General features: G+C 44.2%; 1 protein-coding gene across 4 annotated transcripts in view; it reads left to right on the top strand.

Moving 5' to 3' along the window:
• Window positions 1-25,319, top strand: part of tns1b (tensin 1b) — a gene marked incomplete at both ends in the record, with an annotated part of 98,784 nt that overhangs the window by 48,095 nt on the left and 25,370 nt on the right. For 2 of the 4 annotated variants that reach the window (XM_079517945.1, XM_079517948.1), the window contains 8 exons: window positions 3,242-3,884; window positions 4,643-4,903; window positions 5,330-5,775; window positions 6,270-6,515; window positions 7,707-7,787; window positions 14,608-14,792; window positions 15,767-15,905; window positions 22,047-22,142. In XM_079517945.1, coding sequence (XP_079374071.1) covers window positions 3,242-3,884; window positions 4,643-4,903; window positions 5,330-5,775; window positions 6,270-6,515; window positions 7,707-7,787; window positions 14,608-14,792; window positions 15,767-15,905; window positions 22,047-22,142 — 2,097 coding nt within the window. The remainder of the gene's footprint in view (window positions 1-3,241; window positions 3,885-4,642; window positions 4,904-5,329; window positions 5,776-6,269; window positions 6,516-7,706; window positions 7,788-14,607; window positions 14,793-15,766; window positions 15,906-22,046; window positions 22,143-25,319) is intronic. The other 2 variants (XM_079517946.1, XM_079517947.1) reach the window with 2 other exon arrangements.

Raw genomic sequence — 25,319 nt, 5'->3', positions numbered from 1 at the left:
GTGGTGGGAGATGTAGCCTGCTCAAAGTTTTTACTTAGGTAAAAGTATCAATACTGCAATATAGAGCTATAGTCTGTTACAAGTAAAAGTTCGGAAATTCAAAATGTACTTGAGTAAAAGTACGACAGTATTGGCATAAAAATGTACCAAAAGTATACTCATTATGCAGAATGTGTCATGTCAAATTTTCTCAAGTAAAGTACAAATACCTCAAAATTGTACTTAAGTGCAGTACTTAAAAGTAAAGGTGGTTGCACACTGGACGCGTTTTTCGGAAAACCGACAAACGCAGCTAAAAATCTGAAAAACGCGCTGTGTGCAGGGACCTTAAATGTACTATTTTACTTGAGTAAAAGTACAAATGTTCTGGCATATATATATATATATATATTAGGGCTGTCCCCGACTAAGGATTTGTATAGTCGAAATTAATATGAATAAATTTGCTGTTAGTCGACTGATAGTCGACTGAACACCCCCCTGCACCCCCCCCAAAAAAAAAAAACACATTTGCATTAAGGTTGGGCGATAAGCTCTCAAGGCGCCGCGTCCTGCCTGTTTTTGCAGCGCCGTTCGCTACGCGTTGAGAGCTTGTAGATCCGTCTATTTTTGCAGCGCAGCTGCGCAGCCAGGGTAACAAAATAAAAAATAAGTTACAGGTGGAGATGAAGTGAAGTTGGAACGGACAAGCAGCTGCAAGACAAGCTAACATCACAACCACTGGCTGGTGACAGTGTTGTTAGCCGCAGCAACATGTAGCCTGCCCTGGTAACTTCTCCTCCTCCCCGGAGAACTCTTGCCTCCCCGCACCGTCGGGGAGGCTGATCCACAAGCTCTCAAGGCATCGCGTCCTGCCTGTTTTTGCAGCGCCGTTCGCTACGCGTTGAGAGCTTGTAGATCTGTCTATTTTTGCAGCGCTGGTGTCGGGGTTCGTTCACGTTGTCAATAAAAGAATAACCTAGATTACAGGCGGAGATGAAGTTCAATCAGTGGGTTGAATCAGTAGCTACGCGCTAAGCTAACGATCCCCGACCCTACACTAACACTAGCAGCCTGTTTTTTATTTTCCCCCCGACTTCACGGGTGGCGCATTGGGATTGTGATGAGACACGAGACAGCAGTGTGCATTCTGTTGTGACTGTATATTATTAAACTGCATGGGTCTGGACTCCGGAGCATAAACAACATGTAGGCTACAGTACAGTAGCCTCCCTCGGCTCGGTCCCTCCCAGCCTTTACTCTGGCTGCCCAGAGTGTTCCCCGATGCTGCGGTGCGGGGACTGGGAGCATACCATTATAACGGAGGGGTTTTCCACCCGGCCCAAAAGAAAAAAATCGTCCCGACTGTTTTTTTTTTTTTTTTTTGGTGAACATCGACTGAGAGGTTGTCAGTCGACTGAGACCCGTTCCGATCGATTAGTCGACTATTAGACTAATCGAGGTCAGCCCTAATATATATATATCGCTGCTGGGTCAGGTTAGGGTGAGAAACCTTATCTCCATTTTTCTTTTTCTTTTTGACAGAGACAATATACTTCAAAGTGGGTGGTGTGGGAGTTTGTGTGATAGACCTGTGTGAAGTGTCAGAAAACTAAAGTGTTGCATCATGGACACTCTCATGTGGGACGCTGTTTGGATTGTAAGATTTGATGTCTAAATTCCCCCTCCAGGGGTAGACTGGAGATGCATGGCGACAAGGAAACAGTGATAGTTATGTTAGTGTCATGTGTGGTTTGACGCGCATGTGTGTGTCTTTTTAGTGGGTGTGCGTGTGTGTGTGTATTGTTTTATTTGGATTCTCAGGGGACAGGAAATGCCTCGAGGCCTTTCCTTACAGTGATGCAGATTTTTCCAGGCATGACTCGCTCTTGGTCGGGGCTATCCCCTCTCTCCTCTACTAAGGTGGAAGTGGACACATGGGTGTGGTTCTTGCGTGTGTGCCTGCATTCACACATGTGTGAGAGTTCTTGACTTGTGTGTGTGTGTGTGTGTGTGTGTGTGTGCATGTGTGTGTGTGTGTGTGTGTGTGTGTGCGCGTGTGTGTGTGTGTGTGTGTGTGTGTGTGTGTGTGTGTGTGCACGCAATGTGCATTCTAAGAGTTCAAAACCTCCAAATCTGTTGTCAGCGTGACATGCAGCTCGATAAACAGAAGTGATCAAGAAGTATGGGTTGCAACATATAATCAAACAAATCGATTCAATCAATTATACAGAGAAAAAAAAAGATAATCGATAAGTTAATAAAATAATTGATTGATAATCTAACCCTATTATGTCATTATACAGAAGTGTCTCAAAACATAGTGGACAATGGACATAGGTGATCTTTAAGCTCACGTCACATTCCGATCTGATGTGACATGTTGTGAGCTTGTAGATCTGCCATTTTCCCTTTTTTTCCACAACAACATTGTGCGGCACAGTAATGTTTTTAAAATATATATATTTTGACACAAATCTTCTCATCCGGTGTGGCGGTACAAGCTCCCTGGCACAAGATATATTTTCTGATCGGGGGTTCCACGGCCAAATACATCAATTGTGGGGGTCCTTCTTGAACCTACTGAAGTATAAATAATGACTAGTTGCAGCCCTACCAGAATGCCATTCCACCGCAGACCATATGCCAGTGTTTCTCAGGTGGCAGTGGATCAGCAGAGCTGTTAGAGAGAGCGAGGCAGGGCTGCTGTGATTTCACCACTTTTTCCGCAGCGCATGCCACAGGCCCAGCTCATTTCAGCGCATGCCACAGGCCCAGCTCATTTCCTGAGGCTGGTAGGCAGCAGAGTATACTGGAGGCAACACTGCAGCCAGCCTCCACTTCTAACTGGAGCTTAAACCCTCGATGAGAGCTTGTAGATCGGCTGTTTTCAGTGAAAATATTAAATGTATATAGAAACATAAAATGTACTAGTATAAAGCCCTGAGGGACTCCAGTCAACCATAGTGTTTAAGTGGTTATTGCCCTCATAGTATGGGATAGTCTCTCTCTCGCTCTCTCTCTCTCTCTCTCTCTCCCCAGCTGCTGTTAGATTTGGAAATTCATGTCAAAGACCCGCAACTTGTATTTGGCCAGGTTCCCCATCAGACAAGATTTTGTGCAAAAAAAACAAAACAACAAAAAACGACAACACTGGTAATCAGATGGCTGCCATACGGTACTTTATCTTAGAGTATAATCAAGTTTTAACAAGCCTATCTGTCATTGTGCTCTCTCTCTCTCTCTCTCTCTCTCTCACCAGAGGTGGTCCACACTGAAGGCCCGCTGGACGGCAGCCTCTACGCCAAAGTCCGCAAAAAGGAGTCCGCGGCCGCAGAGGAGGAGGAGGGGGCGGTGACCGCCAACGGCCTCCCGCCCACCACCGCCGCAGACCACGCCCTGTCGGTGAGCAGCGACTCGGGGAACTCCACCGCCTCCATCAAGACCGACCGCACCGATGACGCGGCGGCCGTCGCCCTCGCCGCCCCTCTGGCAGCAGCAGCGCCAGTGAGTCAGACGCAGGTCCCCGCCTCGGAGGGGGAGGAGCCCACGGACCCCGCCCCCCACCACGAGGCCCCGTCCGCCCAGTCGCAACCCATCAGTCCTCAGGAGAAGCAGGAGCTGGAGCAGCTGCTGAGCGGCCTGGAGGGGCCCATGCACCGGCAGGGCTACCTCCCGCCGGCCCCCGCATCGGTGGCGGGGGTGCTCCACCTGGTGCCCGCCCAGGTGCACGTGAACGGCCACCACACCGACGGCATGGACCGCGAGACGGACATCCTGGACGACGACGAGCTGCCCAACGGAGGCCAGGAGGAGGCCAACAACAACAGCGTGGACAGCCTGGGCACCTTCTCCTCGTCCACGGAGGAGGGCCGGAGCGCCACGCCGGCCGACCTGTACTACCGGTAAGGCATATATCAGGCACATATCGCTATGGTATGAGACCTGTACTAACGGTAAGGCATATATCAGGCACATATCGCTATGGTGTCAGACCTGTACTAACGGTAAGGCATATATCAGGCACATATCGCTATGGTGTCAGACCTGTACTAACGGTAAGGCATATATCAGGCACATATCCCTGTGGTATCAGATCTGTACTACCGGTAAGGCATATATCAGGCACATATCGCTATGGTATGAGACCTGTACTAACGGTAAGGCATATATCAGGCACATATCGCTGTGGTATCATTATCCAGGTATGAACATGGGCAATATCAGTATCGCAAAAACGCAACGGTATCGCGATATATCGATATGTCGTCGATATGTCGTCGATATATCATTGATATATTATCGATACATCGTCGATATCGTCGATATATTGTCCAAAGCCAGTGACATTCCTCTGTTTTAGCCTGCGTGTGTGTGTGTGTGTGACGACTGTGCTATGTTGCCTTGTTGTTAGCCCTGGTCTAGTTTGGTTTTCAATGTTGCAACACTATCTAAATAGGGTAACAAAAACAGACACAAAAAAGCTCTTTATTAGGTCCACGGTTCGGTCGCTTAGACCTTCATCAGGACAGACAATACAGGGCACTTTTGCAACACTGTTGCAACACTTAAAATATGGAATATGGCATTTTAACGGATACATCGTTATCGTATCGATATCGATCGTTGTCATATGATTCGAAATTTTGTCCATATGGTGTAGCCCTAACTACCAGTCGGAGACGCTCATCAACGGGCAGGACCACCACGTGCCCTACCTGGAGCGCAGCACCGCGCCGGAGGAGAGGCCGCCCCCGGAAACGGTCCGGTCGCTGGGGGGCGGCTCGTCCGTGCAGAGCTTGTCTAGGACGTCTCCCGACGTCACGCATGTGATCGGCCAGAACGGCGGCCTCCTCTGCCGCTCGCAGTCGTACGGCGCCGGCGAGTCGATGCCGCGGGCGCCGGCTCGCACCACCAGCAGCAGGTAAAAAACGTTGAGACAGCACTCCACATGTCCCAGACTCTTCTCCCTTCTGGCTCCAAAACTACGGAATGCACTTCCCACTGCAATCAGAATCCCATCCTCCGCCCTGAAAACTTGCCTCTTCAGACTCCATCTTAGCCTGTAGCACCTGCCGTAGCACTTGCCCTAGCTTTGACGAACTTACAGGCATATGCAAAGGCTCAACTTATGTGATTTAAATAGCATTTTATATAGATTTAGCACTCTATAGTGTATTCCCATAGTTTCATTGTACATTGTATATTCCACTGTTAGGTGGATGTTCTTAGCTGATTCTTGATGACTATCTTTTTATGTATTTGATGTTTTACCATGTGTTGTTCTTTCTTACTGTAAAGTCGCTCTGGATTCAGAGCGCATGCTAAATGCCTAAATTGTAAATTGCAGGGAGGCCGTGCAGCGCGGCCTCAACAACGTTTGGCAGCGCTTCGGTGTGCCCGAGGAGCCGCTGACGGAAGGGGTCAGCTACAGCCCGCCCCCCCACGTGCCCACTCACCACAGCCTGCCGCAGTTCCCTGCCCACCACCACAGCGTGTCCCAGCGGGAGATCGAGCAGTCCATCGAGGCCCTCAACATCCTCATGCTGGACCTGGAGCCGCGCCGCTCCTCGCCAGTGCCCAAGTCCCAAAGCGCTCCCCTCCCGGCGGGGGAGAGCGGCCTCGGCGTGGTGACCACCCAGCCGTCCTTCTCCCAGACCCAAGCCAGGCCCTCGTACAAGGGTGACGCTGCCATACACAGCCACCCCGCCGGACCCGGAAACGGGGTGAGCTCCTCGCCTGTTCCCATGTCACAAGGGAGGGCCGGCGGCACTCCGGAGCCGGGCCCCGTTCAAGGTCAGTGGTGGAAAAAAGTGCTCACATGTTTTACTTAAGTAAAATAACATTTATACTGCCATGTAGTACTAAATGTAGTACTCTGTTACAAGTAAAAGTCCAGTATTCCAAATTTACTTGAGTAAAAAGTACAAAAGTATTTGGTATCAAAATGTGCTTTAAAAAAAAATCTAATATTTAAACATCTTTTGAAAATTACAGATCTACAAGCTTACAATGTGTCGCATTATGATGAATTGTGAGCTTGTAGATCGACTATTTTCAAATAAAAAAGCCCAAATGTATAGGGTTGAAGTGGTTAATTTATGTTTTGTAATAATAATCAAAATCTACAAAGTAACTCACGTTTTCACATAAATGTAGTGGAGTAAAAGCACAATATTTGGATCCAAAATGTATAGCGAAGTAGAAGTGAAAGTACAAATACCTCACAAATATACATAAGTACAGTACTTGTAAATGTACTGTAATGTTACTTTCCACCACTGTTCAAGGTTACGTGGTGTGTGAACCATCCGGAATCGCTCCCGCGGCCTCGCCACAGCCCTCCGCCAACGTGGCGGGCCCGCTCCTGCTCAAACCCATCAACATCTACCCGCCCAGCACGCTGTCCTCGTCCCCAGACGTTGCGGAACCCCAGAGGAGCCCGAGCGTGTCGTCGACCTCCTCGCCCCAGCCCAAAGACAGTGAGCCTGAAGAGGTGTTCAACGTGGAAGGCCTGGTGGCCCAACGTGTCGCTGGTAAGTAACTCCGTGACAAACCTGACTGTACTGCTGTTTCACAATTTTGTTTTCGTTTTAGCATAAATGTGGGACTAGGGACAATAATCTTGGACAAACAAAGGATTCACATTTTGTCAACGAATTTAAAAGGACAAGTGAGCGCGCACACCCAAGCATACACCCACGTCTCTCAGAATTGCACATGATTCTTGGTCCCCAAGAAGAGGCTCACTGGTGTAATCTTTTGGAACATCCACCTCCGAGGCCAGCTTGACTTTCTTGGCTCACAGAGCCATGCTTTGGAGCAAGTTGCGTTGGCGTACATGTGAGCCCGATGAGGTCACAATCCAGCCATTGTCCGCACAGCTCGGGCTCCAAATTTTGCCCCATAAGACTTTGCACTAAACTGAATCTGAGATTTGGCCCACTATACGCAGCTACACAGTAAAATCCTCAGAGTTAATTTAACCCCAGGAGTGCACAAACGGAACCAAAATGGCATTGGGTTCTATTTGTACAATTCTCTTGAGTTGCCCTGAGACCCTATGTTACTATTTCATAAGCCATGATATGATGTGGCTTATGATGGAAGAAAACAGAAAACACCTTAATGTGGAATGAGGATTTATTTGAACAGTGTCGCTGCAAAAGTGTCGAGAGCAAACCTGTGATTTTGCATCCATCTGTGCAGACAGCAGGACCGCGGCGGGGGTACATTACACACCGTTCCGCGCTTATCTTATCTCCTGTCAGTCAAGTTGTCGGTCCCCGTACGTCGTGCAGAGAGGCTCGAGCAGGAAGTGCACACTTTTCTCTTCCAGGACGCTGGCGTTCTCTAGGCAAACACACAGTGGTGGAGAAAGTACTTACTTTACTTAGAGTAAAAGTATCAATGCTGCAATGTACGGTAGAACAACTCCGTCAGTAAAAGTCCGGAATTCAAAATGCTTTTATTCGTATTGACGTAATTTATGTTAAGTTGGCATTCAAGAGTGACATTTGGGAGTGTTTGAGAATGTTTTATTTTTTTTGTGTTATGTATTATTTTTGTCTCTATCATATCTACTGCCAACTTACGTTACTTTAGTTATTCATTTTAACTCATAACTTTTTCCACCTCTTATTTACGTTTATTTATTTTTCTCTTTACGTTATAATCTTCATCATTCATAATTTCCCTCCTTTTCTCCCATCATGCACCTGACCCAGAATACTTGGCTCGTGTCCGAAGTGTCAAGTGCAGCATGACCTCTTCTCAGTCTGACCACCAGCGTTCTCACTCCCTCTCTGGTTGGTTCCTCCAGGCCTGTCTGTTCCGCTTCCTCGTCCCTGGGGACTCTGTAATCTCGCTCCTAATCTGTTTGGCGTCTCTGAGTGCAGTGGAGTGCTTCTTTTTTTTATCTTTTACATTGTATAGGCTCTATGCTCAGTAGGAAATAACCGTTCCTACTGTACTTCCAGGTCTCTTCCGACTTCCTTCACAGGTGTTACAGATGATACTAATTAAGGCCCTGTTCCATTTCATGGACTACCATAACACAATTGGCCTCACTCAGACCTTTACTGCATTGCTGTATGCTTGTTGGATGAATGTTGTGTAGTGTCATGGCCGCCCCAATTGCATTTCCAATGGAAGTCACATGGTTTGTAGTCCACATTTTGGACTACAAGCTGTTGTATGGCTTTCGGCTGTGTTTCGACTGCGCCCCTCCCCCTCATACAACACAAATGTTGTGTCAAACCATGTGACTCCCATTGGAAATGCATTGGGGCGGCCATGACACTACACAACATTCATCCAACAAGCATACAGTAATGCAGTAAAGGTCTGAGTGAGGCCTATGAGCGCACAAATGTAGTAGAGTGATTCCAGTGAGCAAACATGCACAATAGCAGCACCCTGACTCTGTTTGACCAGAATGGAACAGAGCCTTCTTTACTACCATATTATGTGAAGGAAGTAGGAAGAGTTATTTCCAAATTGGCATATGCATAGACATAGAGCCTATTGGTTTCAAATTTCCTATTAGTGTTGTTCAGTGTTGGGGGTAACGCTATACGAAATTCCTATTACTGTAATCAAATCACTTCTTAAAAGTGTAACGTGACATATTTGTTTTGCAATTACAATACTTAGGTACATTTTCAAATAAATTCAGTTAATTAAAATATATTATTTCCCTGTTCCTTCTGTTGCCACACATGGAAATGAAAATCCAGACGATGAATTTCTGTTATTTTCCTCCTTCTTGATAAGACACAAAAGTTGCAGGTGTGCGTGCATTCCGTGCAATATTATGACAATAATAAACATACTGTAGCCTCATTGAATAGCCTATTCTCCCTCTGGACAATGTAAACAACTTGCACAAGAAATCGTGAAGGACTTTTAATTGACATTAACGCAAAAGTAATCTAATCTAACAAGTTACTTCTCTCATTAGGTAAGCCGGTAACATAACTTAATTAATTAATTAACGTAATTTTGTAACATAACACGTTACTTTTAAAAGTAACGTGCAGTCGTGCACCCAACACAGCCTTTTGTTCCCTCTGTCCATACTACTATTGTTCATATTTCGGTCTTTCTTTTTGGTTGATCCTGCTCTTTCGTCTTCTGTTTTCCTTCTAATTACGTACTTGACGCTTGACGCTTGAGGACAGTTTTTGCTAAATGTTGAGTTGTTGTGATACCTCCGCGATATAGTGATATTCGTGCCTGACCGCTCAAGCCCAACATGTACCTAACCTGTTTCTGTCTCTGCTATCAGTCGATGAACTAACCACATCTCATTTTAACCATTAATCCACATAGCTCTGCATACACCCTTCATTTCTGTTTGCTCGGAGTGACAGTGTGATACAGCTTTTTTCCTCTCAAGGTTAGGGAATTAACCTGACTGCGTAGCAGAGAGGGGGGAAAAAAAGAAAAACCCAATTGGGTAACGTTAAAGTTTCACAAGAACGAGACAAGGGGAAGCACAAAGGCGGCTCTGTCCCGAGCCAGGAGAGTGCATGTCACAAGATCCGTTTTGCCAAACTTGGGGAACAATACCAAGGCCAGGATACAGTGGCCTCTTTCAAGTCTGTTCTTTTTTTCCAACCACTCCGTTTTGAACATTTGAGAGAAAGGTACACAAAAGGACACGAAATCCAGGAGAGAGACCACAGCCCTATATAGTTGGAAACATGTCTACAGTCTTATCTGTCCGCGGGGAGACATTGGCCGCGGTGCGGAGCAGATTGTTCCTTCTAGGGCCCTAGGGTTGCCACGGGGGCCAGTCTGAGCAGATTGTTCCTTCTACAGGGCCCTAGGGTTGTCATGGGGGCCAGTCTGAGCAGATTGTTCCTTCTACAGGGCCCTAGGGTTGTCAGGGGGGCCAGTCTGCTCGCTGTATACCGCAAACAGCCCTGGTTCCATCTGACAGTGTACTGTAAACCAGAAAGTAACTAAGTACTTTACTTAAGTGAAGTACTGTACTTAAGTACAATTTGGAGGTGTTTTTACTTGAGTAGTTCCAATGTCCTATACATTTATTTCTACACTATATTTATTTGAAAACTTTAGTTACTAGCTACTTTGTAGATTATTATTACAAAACATTAACCACTTCAGCCCTATACATTCCGGTCGATCTACAAGCTCACAATGCGTCGCATCGTGATGCATTGTGAGCTTGTAGATCTTCTATGTATTTTCAAAAGATTTTTAGATTGAAATGGGACCTTTTACACAAGTAGATTTTGAATTCTGGACTTTTAATTGGAACAGAGTATGGCCTCACTCAGACCTTTACTGCATTGCTGTATGCTTGTTGGATGAATGTTGTGTAGTGTCATGGCCGCCCCAATGCATTTCCAATGGAAGTCACATGGTTTGTAGTCCACATTTTGGACTACAAGCTGTTGTATGGCTTTCGGCCGTGTTTCGACTGCGCCCCTCCCCCTCATACAACACAAATGTTGTGTCAAACCATGTGACTCCCATTGGAAATGCATTGGGGCGACCATGACACTACACAACATTCATCCAACAAGCATACAGCAATGCAGTAAAGGTCTGAGTGAGGCCCTATTACTACATTGCAGTATTGATACTTTTACTTAAGTAAAACATTTGAGTACATAGTTAAACTATGGCTGTAAACCATGGGTCATATAGCTAGAAGGGCTTTGGTCAAGTTTCCAATGAGGTCAGCTGTGAGGAGTCACTTACCGTAAAACCTTTAGGCCACGAGGGAACTCCTTGTCTAGTTTTCTTTTTTAACTGCACCATCTATTCATTGTAACGTCCTTTTTCCTAAAGTCCCCATAGGATTAAGAAAAGCCCAGTTGGTGTGCTTGTAGATCTTCTGAACATTTGTTTTCAATATAAGGTTAAAGTTGGTAAACCGATTTTGGTCCATATAACAGTGGTGGAAAAAGTATTGGTATCAAAAAGGTACTTAAAGTGCCAAAAGTACCAAAAGTAGAAAGTACTCATTATGCAGAATATCCAGTGGTACACGTTTTCCAATGTATAAAAGCTTACAATGCATTCTCTACAAGTTCTACAAGCTCACAATGCGCCACATCTATTTTAAATGGTCAAAATGTATAGGGTTGAAGTGGTTAATGTATGTTTTGTAATAATAATGAAAAATCTACAAAGTAACTACAGTATAGTGACTAAAGTTTTCAAATAAATGTAGTGGAGTAAAAGTACAATATCTGGATCTGAGATGTAGTGGAGTAGAAGTAAAGGTATTGGAAAATTGTACTAAACAGTACTTAAGTAAATGTACTTTACACCAGCTAGTGCTCTCACCTAAGATAACCTCTCTCTCAGTCACAGGTGCGTACACGTATGTGTATGAGAGCCTGATTGAATGAGGCTCCGCGGCACTCAGGACGAGGCTATCAGGTTGATGTTTTTGGAGCGCACCACGCACGTTCTGAAATGATATCGTCCTTCTGGATTGATTGAGAACTAAGAGAGGGGGAGGGAAACACACACACACACGCACACACACACACACACACACACACACACACACACACACACGCACACGCACACACACACACACACAAATAAAAGGATCCAAAAATATGTCCTGGGAATCTGGGGGCCGCAACGGCTGGAAGTCATTAGCGGTTGCTAGGGCGACGGCCCAATGTTTGACAGTGCTCCGCTGTAGAGCAGTGCATCGTGGGTAATACATCTGGTTTGTGTGTTTCCAGGCCTGGTGCGAGACGACAGAGAGAGACAGTGTTGGAAAAAGTACTCAAATTACATAAGTAAATGTACCAATACTGCAATATAGAAGTCCTGTGTTAAAACATGATATTTGAGTAAAGGTATTTATCAAATTATACAGAATGCCCCATTTAACTTAATTTTCCCCACAAAGAATTATAGAACTAGAGTAGACAAATCCTTCGCATTGCGACACGTTTTGAGGATGTACAGTAGCCGAAATACAGTCCTTAAATTGGTTAATGTGCTCTAATAATATCTAAATCTGTAAAGTAGGCCTATCTAGTTACTAAAGTTTCCAAATAATTGTAGTGGAGTAAAAAAAAAAAAAAAAAAGCTATGTAAAGCCAACGTACTTTCAAAATTGTACTGTGAGAGAGAGAGAGAGAGAGAGAGAGAGAGAGAGAATAAAATTCAGACCAGGACCATGTGACATGTTTGAAGGCACGTCATTGGAGGACGTGCGTACATTACTAAGAGAAGGCATGTGAGTGTTCCTCGAACCGTCGCTATAGTCCAAATAACACTGGACATGAGTACATCCGCAGGCTGACATTTGGCACTGTTACAATCCACGCGAGACACCCAAACTCCATGGCAACAACAACCAACGTCATCCCCAGCCATGAGCTGTTAGCATCTCTCACAGCTGCGGGCTAATACTATCACTAACTTTTCCAATACTTTTTTTTTTCCTCCCTCGGGCCAAGAAGAGGTTGAGCAGAAAGGCCGTAAATATTTTCACAGTCTCCATAACAGTCAGGCTCTCGCACTCGGGTGTGTCCACATGCTTTTCCATCTATGGGAGGTTGTCTGCCAGCAATACGGCTGACAGAAGCCATTGATCACAGTTTTCCGGGTCGGTGTCTGCCGACTGATTAGTGTTTGTTGTTGTTGTCGTCGGTAAAGAGAAGTAGTGAATGTTCCACTTTTCTAAGAACTGTAGACGGGAGAGGAAGGACATGTTACAGCTGTGAAAGGCCCAAATAGCTGATCTACAAGCTCACACACTGCATTGCGACCACATTGTGAGTTTATATTGATCGGCTAATTTTAATGAACTTTCTTCAGAACGGCACGCATGCCCTTCCAAAACCGAACAAAAGTTCCGGTTCTGTTTGGACGTTACAGCCTTTTGTGGTTAAAGGGAAACTCTCATGCTGTTGATGTGTGTTTCAGCTGCTTTGCTGATGCACAGTAACATCCTTACCGTTAATGTACGAGATGGGGGTCCGTCCATCTCGTACACTCTCTCTGAGTTATACAAATGGATAATTTAACACTGAGGATTCTATTTGGGTATCATTTTCAACAGAACCCACACTATTCCATGATACAACCAACCTTGAAGTCAAGTCAAACAAGTCCCCATTCTCTCCGTTTCTGCCTATTTCCCAGCATTACATTTATGTAGTCATAGTTTTAGTCACCCGTAGCTTGGTTTTGAGTTCATTTTTATTTAGTTTTCGTCAGTGTTAAGACATTAGTCGAAGAACATTTGTCCTCTTTTAGTCGACGACATCAACACTGCTGCAGGGGTCCACCATTGGATCCACAGAGAACACACTCATCCGAGCGCTGAGGAATCTTAAGACTCCACGGAGATGTTCCTCAGCACAAATAGCCCCCATTCAATTCATTCTTCTCATTGTCAGAGAGTATAGGGGTCTGATTTCGTTCCGAGCCCTCTTTTGTGCGTGTGTGTCGTCCTTTTCTCCCGTCGTCCTTCATCTCGTTCCAAAGCACACAGGGAAGCCACAGATAGTATTTCAGCCATGGCTGGCAGTGCCCACATTTGGCCCATGTTTGTGCTTTCGCTATAAAGCTCCGCACACCATTCAAAGGCTCGCACATCATTGGCTTAAAAAGTATTAACGCAAAGCCAGCTGGTTGCTTCACGCCAGCAAATGTATTATAATCTGTCTGTCTGTCTGTCTGTCTGTCTGTCTGTCTGTCTGTCTGTCCGAGGCAATTTCTCCGAGGCTGAGTTCTGTATGTCTTTAGAATGCTTTATTCTTCATGCGCAATGTCTCTTATTTGTCGTAATTTCTCCCAGTTCCAAATCAACTCAACTGAAATGAGCTTGGCTCCTTTGAGGTCCTTCCAGGAAAAAAATGAATCACTGACACATTAGCTAGAAAACAGAAAACTATTTACGTCAATGCACCAGCAATGCCTGATACTGTACGTCACATGTGCCATTCAGAGAGGACATTGTCCCCCGGAAAACCCAAAACACAGTGCAGACTTGTTGTTTGCATGTAAAAACAAATGGAGTTTGATGAGCAGCTGAACTGTTATTAACCCTCTCTGTGTGTTTAAGATTATGTCTGTGTTTTTGTAACATGCATGCATGCTGTAACTTTGGTACAGTAGGTGTAGGAGCCACAATGCAATGTGTTTCATGTCATGAAATTGCCTGTATACGCTTTGATTGTAATAATGGAGCCAGTAACCACTAAACCCCATATAGCATCCTTATTAAATCAGTGGTTCTCAAACTATTTAATGTCAATAAGGACGCCCAAAATGATATGTATATGGCCGTGGACCCCCATCTGAAAATATGTTGTTCCAGACACCCCCCCAGAAAGATTTGCACACGTTTTCACAATTTCTCAAAAATGGCAGATCTACAAGCTCATAGTGCAGCACTGAGTGCCACACTATGAGCTTATAGAACTGCTATTTTTCTATAACTAAAGTTTAAAATAATGTTTAAAGTGATTTAAAGCTAAGGAAACACAGATGCGTTCCGGGTCTTAATGGGTTTAAGTGGTTAAGAGGCAGTCAGTGCATAGAAGTGAATAAAGCGACAAGAGTAGAATCTCAGGTGTGTGACTAACGACTAACTCGTCTCGTTTTAACGAGCAGGTGTCCAGGCACGAGGAATGCCATTGGACGAGCCGTCACATCACCGCACCGCCAGCGAGGGACAGTACCAGAACGGCCAGGAAGCAGTGGCCTCCTCCGACGGCCCGCTCCGCTCCCCTATCCGCTGCGTGTCCCCAGAGTTTTTCAACGCCATTGCCATGAACCCAGGGGGGCGGCCAAAAGAGGTAGAGTATACTATACACCAGGGGCTGGGGACCCCCGGAAATGCTTTGGCCATGTCTCGTGACCCACGCCCTGACCCCCCTTCCCCACCCCCAATACAAACTGACTGCTGAAACCAGATCTAATCATTAAGGAAAGTTTATGCATGTATCATGTGTACTATGTAAACTCTTAATTTCCATTTCCCAGCCATTCAGTTGCAAAAAAATAAAATAATAATAATAATTTGGGGACCCCTGCTATACACCACCACCGTACGCCTTGTTTGTACTGGGGCGACTGTGGCTCAGGAGGTAGAGCAGGTCGTCCAATGATCCATGGGTCGGCGGTTCGAATCCCGGCTCCTCCTGTCTACATGTCGAAGTGTCCTTGGGCAAGACACTGAACCCCAAATTGCCCCCGATGTGCTGGTTGGTACCTTGCATGGCTTCCGCCGCAATCGGTGTATGAATGGGTGAATGTAATGCACAATCTATGTAAAGCGCCTTGGATAAAGGCGCTATATAAATGCACCATTTACTATTTACTCCATCTCCGCCTATTTTCTACTGTAGATTATTTGTTGTTGGCTAGAGGCGCCCCTTACTGTATGTGATGGTGGAGTATCAATTGAGCCAAAATGTCCTCACAATTATAGTAGAATTTGACAAATTAGACATGGTGAGGATCATTTTCCTGGTGGTTGAAATAATGTTTACAGTGTACAATTAGGAACATATTCAGTTTGGAGTTAAGGTTAAGATTTTATTTTTTAGAGGTTAGATTGTAGGGTTTGGCATTGGAATTATTGCTCATCAGTGACGTGCCCCTGAAAAATAGCAGAGCTTGCACAGTAGGTCGGCCATTTCCGGCTTTAAGGGTTAGGGTTGAATAATAAGCAAAACACTGTCCAGTACGGTATAGTAATACAAGTGTGTGTGTGTGTGTGTGTGTGTGTGTGTGTGTGTGTGTGTGTGTGTGTGTGTGTCCACTGCAGAGACACATGCACAGCTACCGGGAGGCCTTCGAGGAGATGGACGGGGGTCTCGTCAGCCCCACGGCTGTCGCTGGTGGTGAGGTGTTCCCCCAAACCCCTGCCTTCCCCGTCTCGCCGCAAACCCCTTACTTCAACCTGTGTAAGTCCCCCCCCCCCACCTCCGGCTGACATAGGGCGATGTGGAGATGATCAATTGGGCATTTTGGGTTCCAGACAATCTGCTTTATTTGATCGCAAGATCTCAGTTTTATGTTCGAAGAGGCAGGGTTGTTCGGTTTGCCAGATCATCCTCAAAGAATGATACGTATAATAAGAGAGATAATTAGTTGTTGTTTTTAACGCGTGTACTACATAGAGGTGTATGACCAAATGTTGAGATATGTGGTAAACGTTATCATCTAGCTATCATTCAATTTCTCTAAGGGTCACATGTGATATAGGACATCATGATACAACCATAGCTCAAATCCACGTGAAATGATATTCTGAAATAACTTTCTGAAATGCCTTTTAGCTTTGTGTTCATGTGATTTCCCCCCCCAAATTCTACCAACTTGTTTCTTAAAAAAATACCTTTCTTCTTCTTTCTAAATTGTGCAAAAAACTAAAAAACACTTTTATATAAAGAAATGATTCACACAGCCTGAAGAAGAGGCACCTTTACTATGCACGAATGGAAGTAACCATGACCTAATGTCTCCACCCCTCGTGGGGAGAGTGGCAGAGCCTCATCAAAATGCCTGAGTGGTGACGTCTGGTTGAACACTGCAAACCCACTGGTCTACCTACCGCGCAAGAACACTCGCGCAGTCAGCATTCTGTAGACTCAAAGAATAGGAAAGATGGAGCAGGCGGACAGTGAATCAAAGTCACCCGGTGGGCACAGACACTGACAGACACAGAGATTTAATTCCAGTCATCCAGTGGAGCGAGAGAACAGACAGAAAGATGGACACAACAATAAATAGATAAATATACAGCGCTCCACAGACTCGGAGCCCACTAATTATCTGGTCATCGTAGCAATCCGTAAGGATCCATTTCTTTAAACGAACTCTCCAGACGTTACTGTGTAGATTTGGAGACAGATCCCTGTACCACAAACCCCCCTCCCCTCCTTTGTATCTTCCCATGAACTCCACCCAACACTCTTAAAGACAAGAAACGTGTATTAGGTTAGGTAACAATTACGTCCCCCGCCACCGTGCACACATGGTCCTCGGGGGCACGCCTGTAAAAACGCCCCACTGTATTTTTAACACCCGCTTTTAACTTCCCCTCTGCCCCTCAGAGTGGGAACATGGCGTGACACTGAGCTCTTATATACGCGCTCGCAGATAAATAAACCAGGGCAACCGAAGAACCGTCGCTCGCTCTGCAGCGATCGGGTTTATTATGCTGCTGTGCGTCATCTCTCCGAATGTCAGTGGTGGAAAAAGCACTCACATTTGTTACTTAAACCATTTAGGCCTGACGTCGAAATAAAAAAAACGTTTGCTCTGAAAGAATATATATTCAAAGAGTTGTGCCGCATTTTCACGATTTTTCAAAAATAGCAGACCTACAAGCTCGTAGCGCGCCACTCGGTGGCGCGCTATGAGCTTGTAGATCTGCTATTTTTCAATAGCTAAAGTATAACATAATGCTTAGTTAAAACACCAAAAGGGGTTCCCGCCCAGAATGGGTTTAGTGAAAGTATCAATACCGCAATGTAGAACTACTCTGTTACAAGTTATACTTACACTTGCAGGAGAGCAGGGAACATAGTGGGATTTCTCTCGGACGATGCTCAAAGTCCTATAGATAAATGTTCTTTCTCGCCAACTGGCCCCACGAAGCCAGCAAGCAGTAAATGTGTGAGGTTATCGCCTGCAGAAGCGTTTAATTGCAAAGGGAAACCGAAGCCTTAGTTGTAGCTGTCTGGGGGTTTGTTAAAACTGAGGCTGCGACCGTCGATTATTTTCTTAGTGATCGATTACGCCTTTTTGATTCATTGAATCGTCAAGATTCATTCATTTTTTATAATGGACCAATCAGTTAATGTGATTAATCACATATTTGATACTTTGTCGTATAACAGTGTCTCATAAAATATAGAGAAAATAGCAGCTATTTTCTAATGTCTATCATTCTAAATCTTTTTTTTTGTCTTCATTAAAATAAGTGATTGATCCTGTTTTATTATTGATTAAATGGGATTAGTTCGATTGACTGTGGAACCCCTAGTTAAAACCAAGAAAAGCCAACCCTAGATGAGACCGCCCCCTGCAGTACAGCACAGCCATACAGGTCAGGATGTACTATATGGCATCTATAGGTGGCACATGACAAAGATTATAGCTTATGGATTCTTTGGTAAGTGGAAGATGCACGCCTCTGTCAAAGTTCCACTGTCCCGACAGCGTCAGCCGTGTGGTCCCGCCCCCATCCCCCTCGCTAAGCGACTGCAGAGTGACCCCATGACCCCGACCCCCTCCACCTCCCACCCCATGTATCGCTGTTTCTCAACGTCAAGTCCGGGGACCACCAGGAGTCCAAATTGAACGCGCTGACGGGTCTGTGGCACTTGTGCGTATACAGGTTAATTTGGTTCCATCTCAGGCTTAAATAAATACTTTTACAAGTGCAGTTCCCAGAGATAACTGGGATAAGATTGTACACTGGTGTTTACCGACCCGTAAGGTTCCATCTTGGACCGGCCCCGGACCCGGACCCGCGCGTTGAGAACCATTGCCATGTATCACAAACACTCCTCCTTGCATTGCTTTGGAAGAGCATGAGAGCCACAGGAGAGCAGCGCCACCAAAATGGACACACACGCGCGCACACACACACACACACACACACACGGCTTGACGTATGTCAGCTTACTCTCTGCTCACTGAGAGTTTCTCTGTTCCACGGAGAAAGCTGGTATTGATTTGATCTTAATTAAGACTTTCATTGATTCTGAAACGATTTCTCAACAAGCCTGCAACGTGTCAAACTCGAAGATGAAATCAAATCCACTTTGTGAACTATGATTGAATCGAATGTGATTTTTTTTTCAACCTCTGTTTCGGCCTCTGTTTACACTCACAATCACATCCGTGGTAGAGACACCCAGAGGCAACACATTATACACGTTAAGTTGTTGACAGTCCACAGTCTTTGTGGGTGCTGCTCTCTGCAAAACTTGTCATCTGTGTTCAGTTTCCTGTTCCTGCCTTGTTTGGCCCCCCTCTCACACCAGCCTCACTTGTCTAGCTATTTTTACGTCCAGTCATAGTCGTGTGCTCAAAAGTCAGCTGTCTTTGTCGTTTGGGTTTGGTTTGCTGTGTGCACGTACGTACCATGGCTGGAAGGAGAAGTACAAAGCAGTGGTGGAAAAGAATGACTAGGTCGATTTGTCTCTGTTACAAGTAGAATTCCTGCATTCAAAATTTGCAAAAGGGCAAATGTATTGTCATCAAAATATACGTACAGTATCAAAGTATATAGTATTTAGATATTTGATATTCATTTTAGCTGCCCCGCTCCCTTCCTATACAAACCCATTGTAACTTCAAACTCCGCTTTAATCATGATAGATTTATTGAAAACACAGAACCTTTTTTCTGGTGACTGATATTGCCCTTCTAACACCTGAGGGGCCGTGTTTTTTTCAATTACTTTTTTCATTTATTTTTAATAATTTGTTTGGAAAATAGGAGGAGGAGGAGGCCGAAGGAGACTAAAACATCAAACAATATTATTAAAAATAAACAAAAACAGTAATTGAAAAGGATCGGCCCCCTTACGTACCAGCATAACGATATCGGTCAACAGAAAAAAATAATCTATCTTGGTTAAAATGGAGTTTGAAATTACAATGTGTTTGTATAGGAAGGGGGCGTGGCATTTCAAATGAATATCAAATATCTGAATACTGAATGGAGCAACTTAAAAAACATCTGGGTTGTTCACATAAGCCTCAGTAAATTATAAAATGACCAAAAGTTTCTTTAATAATTATCTAAATCTAGTAACTTGTAACAGATAATTGAAGGAGTACAATATTTGCCTCTGAGATGTAGTACTGCACCTCAAAACTGCACAAAGTACAGTACTTGAGTAAATGTACTTAGTTACTTTCCACCACTGATAATAAAACGACTTGGATTAATTGCCACAGGGGCCTAAAAGCTGGGACTGTCACGTGGCACAAGACATGCGGTTAGAACTCAGCATCTTGGTCAGTTAAGTGTAGATTAGATTGACCACGTTGTTGAATGTTCTAGTTGTGTGTGTGTCGTGACCCAAGCTGTGGCTCTGGTGATGACGTTGTCCATGTTGTCTTTATTTGTTCTTCTTCTTCTTCTGGTGATTAATGTGGCCGGAGTTTGGTTGTTGAAATTCATTTTTATTCAAAGTGTATACCTTCCAACATCACAGCTAAACAAGTCTCACTTTGAATAGTGGGCTCTGATTGATCACCCACAACTCTAGGGTGAGCGAAATTGAATTCCAACCGAGTGCCTGCAGACCAATATCTGCTCAGGGCATTTTTTTTCCTGTGGCAGATTTGTCTGCATGGTTGCCAGGCTATCAGGGGATACCATGACAGTTTGAATTTGACTTATTTGTTCTCCTTATTACCAGGCAAACTACAGTACATAAAACACAACATGGGTGAAATTATTAGTAGTGTTATCAAACAATGCTAGGCCTACAGTGCTAGCAGAACGTGAGTATTATCAGTGCAAAAAAGGCTGTTTAAACCCTAAAGACGAGTAGGTAAGCCTTTTCTCATAGCCGTGCCTGGTGAAGAATTTAAACTCAAATTTAAAATGACAAAGTATTCCTTTAAAGGTATATTCAGTGATTTGACTTAATTCAAATATCACTTATTTTTTCTTTTTTTCTGGATAATCCTCCCTACTATAGAGTGTGCTGACCAGGAGTTCCTCCCTGTCCCCAGTGAGCCCCTGGGGTCAAAAAACCCTAGTTTCAGTTTTGGTGACGGGTGGCAAAGCCTTCAACCAATCAGGATGAGAGGGGCCTTCCTCCAATCAATGATCGAGTGGGGTGGGCCTTGGTGCACATGCTGTTGGCCTGTTGCACTTCCCCCCACTGTAGAGCGTGCATGTGCACATTTTGTTACCGGGGCGGACTGGGTGGTTTTCCAAATCACCCAAATCACTGAATGCTCCTTTAATGTCTCAGGCAATAGACTGTTTCACTGTAGACATTTTGACAGGTGGGTTTCATTTAGGTGTTTCATTTGGGTGCTTTCAGCATGAAGTTAACTATTAGGGACTGGCACTGCCCATATGCTGGCACGCAGTAACACCTAAATGAAACACACCCACAATAAACTCTTATTACCTTCAGCTGTGTTTACCCATCAAATGTGTGCGAAAAGGTTCTGTTTTGACTCAGCTTTGCGGTGTCACAGGCATTTGCCACGTTTGTGTTTGGTCACGTGCACGTTTTGCACCTCCCATCAGAGCATGAGGCATGGGCACCACTTGTGTTCTTTGTGACATATCATATGCGTTGTCATTTTATTTTGTCATCCTGTGACTGTTTTGGTCTTGACAGCTCAGCACCTGCGTGCAGTAATGTGAATTACGAGACAATAAAGTTCAATTGAAATTGGTCGAAAAGGGGCTTCTAAATGGAATCTATTTTAGGGTCAAATTGTGTACAAATGGAAGCAAACGGACCCGTAACTTTTATTAGTTTATTTAGACGGGACAGTACGTGTGTATTTAAGCAATATTACACGAGAGAGTGTGCTCAACATGTGGACTCAATTTCATTAAAACTAAGATATTCACTAAAAAGACCACAAATGTCCCAAGAAACTTGTTGCTAGCCTAGCCACCCAGTCGGTGCGCTCTGGGAGAACAGAGCATCTCTGATCATGCTTGTTTGAAGCACGGCTAGATGGCTGTCTCAACCAATCAGATTGCTTCCTTGAAACGACCTGATGTATAACAATGAAAATTACATGTGAATGCAACGTATGGACACCAGATTTAGCAAAGATGCTAATTTATATGCGGTCCGTTTGCTGCCTTACATACGGTCTACTTCCATTTCGTATACACTCTCGGAGTTATGGCGGGTCCTTGAAATTGACACGTTTGAGAGAACCACTGCCCTTAAACATTGTGACAATTGTCACAAATAATCATTTCAGACATATGCTACGAATCAGCCTATACTATGGATTACAGCTGACAGGTGGCAGCTGTCAAGACTGTTGTGATCATGTGACAGTATGTGGCGTTAACGGCCTGTTATCGTTCTTCAGGTCGCTCGCCGCCCGGTCTGGCTAAGACCCCGCTGTCAGCGCTGGGTCTGAAGCCCCACAACCCAGCGGAGATCCACCTCAATCAAACAGGCTCAGGTTTGTCCATTCCGTCCGTCCATTCCCTTTGTCGGACCCACGTGAGACCCCATTGTGCAGTGGTGTAAAAAGTACTCAAATGTTTTACTTATAGCCTAAGTAAAAGTAGAAATACTGCAATATAGAACTACTCCGTTACAAGTAAAAGTTCAGACTTCAAAATGTACTTGAGTAAAAGAACAAAGGTATTGGCATCAAAATGTACTTAGAGTACCAAAAGTACAAAGTACTCAATATGCAGAATATCCCATTTCAAGTTTTCAAATGTATGAAAATGGCCAAAATGAATATTGGGTATAAGTGGTTACTGTATGTTTTGTAAAAATAATCAAAATCTACAAAGTAACTAGTAACTAAAGGTTTCAAATAAATGTAGTGGAGTAAAAGTACAATATTTGCCTCTGAGATGTATTGGAGTAGAAGTAAAAGTACTGACATTTTGAAATACTTTTAAAAGTACATCAAAATTGTACTTAAAGGACCACTTTTCAACATCACTAATGTTCATGATAAAACCACCATTCATACTCAGTCTGTGTCTCACAGGCTTTGGGCAGTTCGGACACCCGTCCACCAGTGACATCATCATTAGGCAGATTTTTTTTAAACAAGATTTGTTTTAAAATATATTTATCGTGAGAACGATCGCTTCAACTTTTGCATTGCAACTTTTCAGGAAAAGAAAGCCTGCCGTTTCTATTAGCTTGGATTCACCATCGATGATGTCACTGGTGGACGGGTTTCTGAACTGCCCACAGCCTTCCTATTATATGAGACACAGACTGAGTAGGAAAGAATTGTGGTATTTTATCATGAACATTAGTTAGGACCAATTATAGGAAGAGAAGTTGAAAAGTGGTGAAGTGGTCCTTTAAGTACAGTACTTAAGTAAATGTACTTAGTTTGTAGTTTGTAGCTTTGGTTTTTCCTTTAGATCATTTGGACATCCACACGGATTCGGTCTCTTCGGATTTTAGTTTACCCTTCTGTCCAGAAGCTTCTCGCAATGCAACATAAACCTCAGCAGCAATTTACCCCTTTGCTAAAAATACGTCCCTCCGCTTCTGCTGTGTATCAAGCCCCCTCTTCACCCTTGATTTTACAACCTCATGCCCCCCCCGTCAGCGAGCTTATGTAAATGGAGCAGAGAATTGCCTGGTTATATGGGGTGTGCAGGATTGCATAATATGAGACCTTGATTTAACAGCCCACCTTCAGGACGTCTGCACGCTCATAATAGTGTTCAAACATTTAGCCCGCCAGTAATATTGGCTGTGATATCAGCTCCTTTGAACACGGTCTGCTTCTAACTAATGGGATGGCTACAGGCAAACCGGCTGAGCTCTGGTGACTCTGGACTGGAGTCATGGGCTCCATAAGGGACATATTGGCTGCTCACACACACATCCACACAATTGACTAAAAAAAGGTTGAGGTTTTCCTTTAGTGTGGGTGGTCTAGTCTCAGAGCTCAATTTGGAAATAAAAGGGTATAAGTGAAGTCATCGTCCTTTTCTGATCTGCGGAAAGCCAATAGCGGAAGCCATTATATTCTCCCGACCAGCCCATTTGGGGTAACTCAGGGGGTAGAATAGGGTGTTCTTTTTTCTTTTTTACGTTTGAAAACTTGAAATGGGACATTCTGCATAATGAGTACTTTTACTTTTCATACTTTAAGTACATTTTTATGTCAATACCTTTGTGCTTTTACTCAAGTACATTTTGAATTCCGGACATTTATTGTAACGGAGTATACTTCTATATTCCAGTATTGGTATTTTACCAAAATAAAGTGAGTTTTCCACCACCGATCAGCGCTATACAAATGTAGTATACCTTCTTCTCTATTCGTCTTCTATCCAACCCCTGTTATCTTATCACTTGCGTTCTTTTCTCTGAATTCCCTCCATCGATGCTCCTCAGATGATGAGAGCAGTGATGGTGAAGAAGGTAAGGGATGCAGCTCTCTAATGCCATAGCCATAGATAGAACCAGTGGTTCTCAAAGTGGGGTCCTTCGGGGACCCTCGGGGGTTTCCTTGAGGGTAGCCTGAAAGAGACCTATGGTTTTCTGGGCATAGAGGGGCGGACCATCTCCCGGTGGTTCATCACCACCCACCTGAAAATTAGGCATACTTAATCAACTGGTGGGTGTGGCCACATAAAAACATAATTTTAACACTTTCTGTACACTTTTTTAATCTTTCACCTAGTATAATCATAGAACCTGATGATCATGTTTTAGGGGGGGGGGGGGGGGGAATCATGGCATTCCATCTTTAACAACACAAATCTTCCCTTATGAGGGTCCCTTTCCTGACACAAACTATTTTCAGGTGGAGGTCCCTGGCCACATATATGTACAGTATATATCAATTTTGGGGTGCCTGACATGAAAAGGGAACCAATTGGGAACCAATGCCATAGTGTCTTCTAGAGTCTAGAGTCTAGACCATGAACCAATAGCCTTAAGACATCCTCTCTCCACTAACTGTCTTCTGTCTTCAAACAAAACCTCATGACCACACCACCGTCGTAACCGTCACAACCACTCTTCTGTTGTTGACTTCCACTCATCCACTCATCATCTACAGTAGCCTGAACAGTCAACAGCTTACATTGAATCATCTTACTGTATCTCCATATAACCTTTTTGTGTTTCTTTTGTAAATTAATGTCCTACTTGATCGTACTACAGTATCACACAAAAGCATCAAAAGTAGCACATCCACAAGCTCACAGAACTGATACTTTTGAATCCTGAAAAGAAAAGAAAAAACAGTTTTGGTTTAGGTTTCCACCCGACAGAGCCAAAAGATTGTCGTTCCCTGGTGGAAACCTTGTATGTCCCCAACTGTTACTTTTCAGTAAATGAATACAATGTAGACACACAAGCTCCAATTAATACTTTTCATTGTGAGAATAGCAGATGTATAAGATGTGAGCTTGTGGATCGGATGTTTTTTGCGAATTTAGCAAGGCATTAATTTATGATTGCCTGACAGCGACGACGTTCATTTACAAATGCGAACAAACAAGTTCATTGGAAAATAACCGCCATTGCCAAGACATGTGAATCATGCTGATTAATATTTTGGTAAGAGAATGTGGTCATTTTGGAGTGAAAGTGGCGTAGCTGTTGAGAGCCTCCATCATGTAAACACTTATACTTACACGTA

The sequence above is a fragment of the Electrona antarctica genome (genome assembly GCF_951216825.1).
Source record: "Electrona antarctica genome assembly, chromosome: 13".
NCBI lineage: Eukaryota > Metazoa > Chordata > Actinopteri > Myctophiformes > Myctophidae > Electrona > Electrona antarctica.
Note: the sequence above shows the minus strand (reverse complement) of the source record. Positions and strands in the feature narration are given on the sequence as shown.